The sequence below is a fragment of the Perna viridis genome, chromosome 14 (genome assembly GCF_037379345.1).
Source record: "Perna viridis isolate PV_CMFRI_1.1 ecotype Kerala chromosome 14, ASM3737934v1, whole genome shotgun sequence".
Classification (NCBI taxonomy): domain Eukaryota; kingdom Metazoa; phylum Mollusca; class Bivalvia; order Mytilida; family Mytilidae; genus Perna; species Perna viridis.
The window spans coordinates 25,982,303-25,989,072 of record NC_142458.1 but is presented as its reverse complement, the minus strand read 5'-3'; the positions used below and the strand labels follow the sequence as shown (position 1 = coordinate 25,989,072).

At 33.5% G+C, this 6,770-nt stretch overlaps 1 protein-coding gene across 1 annotated transcript; it reads right to left on the bottom strand.

Annotated features, from left to right (window-relative positions):
- Window positions 1-3,225: 3,225 nt before the first annotated feature.
- LOC148598785 (uncharacterized) lies at window positions 3,226-6,770 on the bottom strand. The gene is made up of 4 exons (XM_088562170.1): window positions 6,327-6,770; window positions 5,095-5,303; window positions 4,275-4,431; window positions 3,226-3,544 (listed from the first exon to the last, which is right to left on the bottom strand). The coding sequence occupies exons 1-4, from the start codon at window positions 6,358-6,360 to the stop codon at window positions 3,231-3,233; spliced, it is 714 nt and encodes a 237-aa protein (XP_088418296.1). The 5' UTR covers window positions 6,361-6,770; the 3' UTR covers window positions 3,226-3,230.

The following is a 6,770-nucleotide window of genomic DNA, read 5'->3' as shown; positions in this document are numbered from 1 at the left end:
CACCGTGTTTTTTTTTTTTTTTTTTTTATTTTGTAATTTTTTTTTTTTTTTTTTTTTTTTTTTTCTTCTACAAATATCTACTTTTGAGGCCAGCGCAATGGATTTACTAACAAAGAACATAAAGTAACTAAAATAATACATACAAAGTAACAAACGCAAATGAGATACTCGGACCCCACTAAAAGCTGCGAGCATGGACCAGGTGCATTGGTAGGGTAAGTGTCCTTTGCTTTTCTTAAAGACACACCCGCCGAGTTGCTCATAAAAAGTCAAGTCCGGGGTAGACAAGCGAAAAAGGAAAACTATGACCTGTTGAATAAATCAGTTTTCATGGTGCGGATGGATACACCATAACGATCCACGAATTCATGATGACGACCATAAAACTTCTGTATTGATGACTTGCTCATTTGCTTTTGATACTTGGTATGTATGAATTTAGTTACTTTATGTTCTTTGTTGTATATGTCTGTTTTCCAAGTCTGGTCTTTGTCCATGGATTACATTCTTTTGATTACCGCTATAACCTTGGTTCCCTTGATTACTCTTCCAGGATCCACATTGAATTAATACCACTACGGGAGTAACAAGTGTTGTGGTAGGACTACAGACCCTCTTTGACAATTTTGAGTAAAGAAGTGAAAAGTTTGAAAGAGGTTTGGTGGTATATTTTGCAGATCCAGCTACGAAACGTTTGTATGGATTCTTGTGGAGTGCAGTACATAGACGGTAAATCACAATCATCGTCCTTGGTAGAGAGACCAAAAGAGGATAGCACAGCTTTATGGTTTTCCATAATTACTTCTTTGGAGAGTGTGGTAGCAGTATAGGTCTTATCACTGCTATTATTTTCTACGTCTACCTAAATGATCACATTTCTTTGTCCCAAGTATAAGACATACCAATACAACAGCTTCTTTTGGAATAAGTTTGACCGGAGAGTAGTAGAAAATTTGCAGCACCCGTTACATAATCAGATACCAGTCCCCGTGTGAAGGAACTTAATGTGTAAAATACGGTAACAAATTTTACGATGTATATGCGGATATTCAGACGATGAACATGAAATTGATGATAACATGAAATGATGATGAAATGAAAAAGGGATGGGACACAAGGACAATGGGGTAGAAAAAATTTGATAGCCACTGGAAATAGGGAGAAGTGGGTATGGTCGGGCAATTTAGCCTCCTGTGACCTCTAAGGTCATGCAGAGCGTCTTTAAGGTCAAAGGGTAAAACGCGAAACTATACCGACTGCGTCGAAAAAAAACAGATATAAAACATAGGATTTTATTAGTAATCATGAAAATACTTACTCTTTCTAATTATCCTTTTGATATTGTACAAATTGGCTTATTTCAGTTCTCCATTTTTACACATATTTAAATTGAATAATGATTTTAATTTAGATATCAATTTGATTACTTTTCCTTTACAGTGAAATAAAAAAAGTGGTTTTGATAATTTGAAATCATAGTATATTCAATATGGCATTTTTAATGGATTCTTTCTAATAAAAAATTCTTAAGTAATACACCATCATTTGACATAACTAAAATTGGACCAGACCGGTCATACCAAAGTCCTTTATACATACATTCCTAGTATTTTACAGCAGCCAATTGCATGCGTCGTAAAAGTAGTACAACTTTCTACTAGAATATGAAATATTTATTATCTTAGATCATAAAATGTTTTTGTTCCACGACATTTATCATTTAATAATAATTACTTTTTTCCTTTTAATAAAAGATTTAATAAAATGTGAAATGCTGTGCTGGCAAAACAGCTACAGTAAGCGGAAAGACGACATCTGGCACGACGGTACAAACCGCCTAGAAGTAAATTGGCTAAGGTGGGCATTTCGCTGGTAACAGCGATAACGGAAGTTCCCCCTGTGCATTACTGAGTGAACAGGAAGCCCAATTCCCACATACGTAATGCCACATGTAAATAAGTCACCTTGGTAACAGAGGACAAGATCCGACTGGTGTTTCTAGAAAAGCAGAGGACGCTTACCCTACCGGTGCACCTGGTCCATGCTCCAAGTTTTTGGTGGAGTCCGAGTTGCTTATTTACTTTTGTTGCTTTGTATGTATGATTTTAATTACTTTGTGTTCTTTGTTGTGTGTGTCTGTTTTCTATGTCTGGTCTTTGTCCCTGGATTACATTCTTTTGATTACTGCTATAACCTTGGTTCCCTTGATTACTCTTTTTATACTGCTACAAAAATATATTTTTGTGTGCAGCATTAAATTCTAGGCTGACTGTGGTGTGGGAAGGATACTGCTTAGCTTGTTTCCATATTTTATATTTTTCGTACTGCTTTAATGCTTGATATTCATTAACAGCTAAGTTTACTCGTTTTTCAAGAATTTTCTCTACAATATGTTTTGTGGAGTGGCAGTATTACCATTTCTTCTGGATAGTACTCCGCTCAAAATGACTGTCGTGTTCGAAAATTTAAAAAAAAAACAAATTAAAAGGTCAGCATCAGGCACACTGTAATATTGGCTACAGAAACGACTAACTGAACGTCCTTGACTACCCTGTCGGGTCTCACACGGACAGACCACTACAGAAACGGCTCTATCGACTGTCCTTATTTCTTGCATATATTTTAAAAGGCAACGTTTTTGACAATTGTTAAATTTACAAAATAGTTCTTATTCTTATAAGAAAGATGACTTTAGTAGTAACTGTGTAGTAATAAAATATTTTTTCTGTCATTTTCATCAATACAATTAGTTGAAATCAAAATAAAGTGGTGATTTTCATGAACAAAGAAAAATTCAAAGGGACGTAATTATAAAGTATCCCTACACAAAGGTCTCAGTTGTGACTTAAAAGTCAAATGGCCATCTCTCTGTTTAGTACTAAAAACACACTTAACCTAGAATTATGCATTGTAATTGTATTACCTGAGTCTTTATTGAACAAATGTGGTCGAAATGAAACTCAGATTGTAAACTTTAAAATCATACTTTTAAATCACTACAAAAGTATGAATATTGTGTACAATGTGAGTAATTTGCCACCGTTGTGTAAGTTGGGACAACGATGTTTGAACAATGTGACTACAATATTACTGTATAATAACGGTTTTAATGTTTTAATATCCAAGATGTCGGTCTCTGTTCTTGCCTTTTTAAGGCAACTAAAACAGTCAATGTAAATTGATTCAGTACATGAGTACTTTGATTTTTCCATTTAAAGCCAATCAAAAATTTATACATCTTTATTCATCGTGATATTCTCGCTAGGTTTTTGTTTAATGGCAAGCAGAACAGACCAGAGGAGTGTTGTGTCAAAGACATACCCATCCAATAGAGTACAGAAAACAGCCCCACAAGTGTGTTCTGTAGTGTTCCAGCAGATACATACCCAGCCTATAGGACATAGAGAACATTCACTAACAGTCCCAAATGAGTGTTCAGTAGGAGACCTATCACATGGACCAGACCCTTCACATCTTCCACACATGTGGGCCTCACCATCACCAAGACAACAATAGGTGTAACATCCCTCACATGTGTAGTCCCCTGAAATAGAACCAATGTTCTCCAATTTAGTGCTTTGTAACTACAAGTTGTAATGAATGGTTTTGAAATGTGTCATTCAATTAACACCTTAATAGATACCTTTTTTACCAATTCGGCTTAAAATATGAAACTTTAAGATGGATTATGCCCCTTGCAAGTATCTGGCATTGGCTATAGTACACAAGAAACTGATTTGTAACACTATATAATGCTAATCATTTTTTTGAAACAGCAAAAATTGATACAAGCAAATATGTAATGTAAAACTCCTTGTGATGTCAGGAAAAACAGAGACTCTTTTTAAACAAAATTTAGCACATGCCACCCATTGTCTGGGTCTTCTATGGACAGCATGTTCATATGTTTCATGAAATAACCAGCTGTATCTACAGATTTTAACAGATTATTTTTACTCTGGAAGTTTAAGTTTCTACATCTGCTTTCTAGTCTTCAGAGATGGTCTGTTAAACAATTCTTTATACAAGATTGAATACAGTAACTTTTATCATCATAACAGGACCATAAAGGTAAGCTTTTAGTCCCATTCTTACAATATTACTTCAACATATGTTACAATATCAGAACCTTTTCAAACCCAACTCTATAACTTCTTTATCACTAAGTTTTCATTTAAAATATTATTTAAATGCAATACCATTGATTCCAGCTAACTCAATCATTTTACAGTGACATTTCTTTGTAACAGCCATTACGTTAATATTAAACTCACAATGAAACTGCTCAGCCTGAGTACAACCTGTGTACTCCATTCTAAGAGCTATTGCTCCAGTCCAATTAGTAGGGTTTATCCTAATGAGTCGTGACAGAATTGGAGGGTCAAGGGTCATCACTTGGGTAGAGTTGTTGTCTAAGTTTCCAAGAAATATCTATTTAATAAAAAAGGATTATGTTTTTGGTACAACTTATTGCCCATTTAGGACTTATTGGTTAGATTTACAAAATGATACATTATGATGTTCGTCAGATTAAAGTATAGAATTTGAATTTTTTTTTATTTTGGAACAAATGCTCTATCTATACATTTTCTGTGGTGTATAATTTATGTTGGAAACAAAGTTATTCGGCTAAACATCAGGCAATTACTTTTTTCATGTACAGCACATACACATATGATTCCTGACCTTAATGTAAAGTTTTATCAAAATCCATTACATGGTTACAAAAGAATTACACTCACAAGCTTCAAACAATTAAAAGTTGGAATGAAATTGCAAATCATGGGCAAAGAAACTGGTACAGTTGGTACTGCTCCGACCGTACCAATAATTTTGACATATATGGTATGCTGTACCAATAATTTTCACATTTTTGTGGTCAGGCCTCATGTCCCTATATCAAAAACAGTACCAATAGGTTTTTGCTTCCTATGCCTATGGAAATGTAATTATATTAATTACTTTACTTTAAATGTAAAGAATATACTTTAACATATCAGTGTGTGCATTTTTATGTCTATCCACGTCGACATTTAAATTTTTACATTGTTATAACCATAACCATCACTACATTGCTCAAAAAACAATACCTACATATTCTCCCATACTGTCCTGGTATATGGTCCAATTAGATGTCTCGTCTTCCTTATAAAGGAGTTTAAAGGCTGTAACCCAGTTTGCTTTGTCAGCCTGGCCCTGGAGATATACAGCTGTGAATCTGTACAAATCTTGTATATCCACTTGTATATACTGGTTGGAGTCCTGTGTTCCAGCAACCCAGCCTCCCGAAAAGTCAACAACAGCTGCAAGAACATAATAAAAAAAGGTCTTTTATTCATACTTAAACAAAACAAAAAAGATAACCATATTCTTTTAGTATCCACATAAACTAAATTCTTGAAATAATTTATTATGTATTTGTTGATTGTACATCTACACATTGCAGTGGTTTCACTCCATTGAAAAAAACAATTAATTAACATTCTACAAGCATGGAGGCAGGCAAACAGGATCTAGCCAAATGTGAACTAGCTGTGATCATAGCAAAAATGGGCAAAGTCCAGTATTTTATATACACCATAAATGATCCTGACCTGTATTGTTTGTAAACCCTAAAATATTCAAAATTAATTAAAAATGTAAAGGAATAGATCACAATAAAGTGGACAAAATAAATGTCTTATTATCAATAACTTACAATCATTGTCAGTCATATTAAGATTAAGCTCTGCCAGGAAGACTGTATTCATCTTTAGATGATGATGATGCTGTTGTTAGTTATTAGCAGATGAAGCCATTGCCATTCAAGAATTAGAGAACTGTGCTATTGATATTAACAACTGGATAACAATATTAAGCCAAAGATGAACAATTCAGAAATAGAATTTATTCTTTTCGGGAGCCGGTCACAACTTGGCAAGTGTTCTACTAAAGAAATTTCTATTTGTGGCGAAAAAATTAAGTCAGAAAACTGTATCAGATATCTGGGTGCTTTTTTGGATGACACTCTAAATTTCAAAGAACATATAAAAAGGAAATGTAGAACAGCCATGATAAATTTTTTCAAGATAAAAAGTATTCGAAAATGTTTGTCAAAAGAAGCCACGGAAACTCTAGTGTTATCTTTAGTTGTTTCACATTTGGGTTATTGCAATGTTATTTTGTATGGTATTTCTCATAACGAATAGTTAAAACTTCAACTCATTCAAAACATGTGCGCCAAATTGGTATTGAATCTCTCAAAGTATGAGAGTTCTAAACAGGCTCTATATGATTTACATTGGCTGCCAGTAAAAGCTCGAATTAGTTTTAAAATATTAACATACGTGTACAATTGTTCTGTTGGTAATGCACCATCATATTTAATTAGTTTATTGTCACTAAGGTCATCAGAGTCTTCTGTAGATTGGTATGTTGTTCCTTTTAACAAGAAGAAATCATTTTCAAATAAAAGTTTTTGTACTATTGGTCCTAAATTATGGAATGAGTTACCAGAAATTCCAAATCTGTTGATATTTCCAAAAGTCAATTAAAGTCACTGTATTTTGAAGATTATTTTTCATTATTCTGAGCTAAAGTAGTCATAAGTTAACAGTGTAAGATGCCAGTTTTATTATTGGTATAAGTATATATGTTTTGTACAGTTGCTCTATTGTATGTTTATATTTTTATTTTTTGCATTGTACAACGCCATTGAATATACATTGTGTAGAAATAGTTGTTTAATCAAATAATAAAGTTTCAAGTTTCAAGTTTTATTAGTTCGTCTC

What these genes read in the sequence shown, in the direction of transcription:
- LOC148598785 (XM_088562170.1), bottom strand. Translation starts at nt 6,360, where the DNA reads ATGATGGTGCATTACCAACAGAACAATTGTACAC. An exon ending in CCAACAGAACAATTGTACAC is followed by an intron (nt 5,304 to 6,326) that starts GTATGTTAATAT and finishes ATGTTCTTGCAG; the next exon opens with CTGTTGTTGACTTTTCGGGA. An exon ending in AGGACAGTATGGGAGAATAT is followed by an intron (nt 4,432 to 5,094) that starts GTAGGTATTGTT and finishes TTTATTAAATAG; the next exon opens with ATATTTCTTGGAAACTTAGA.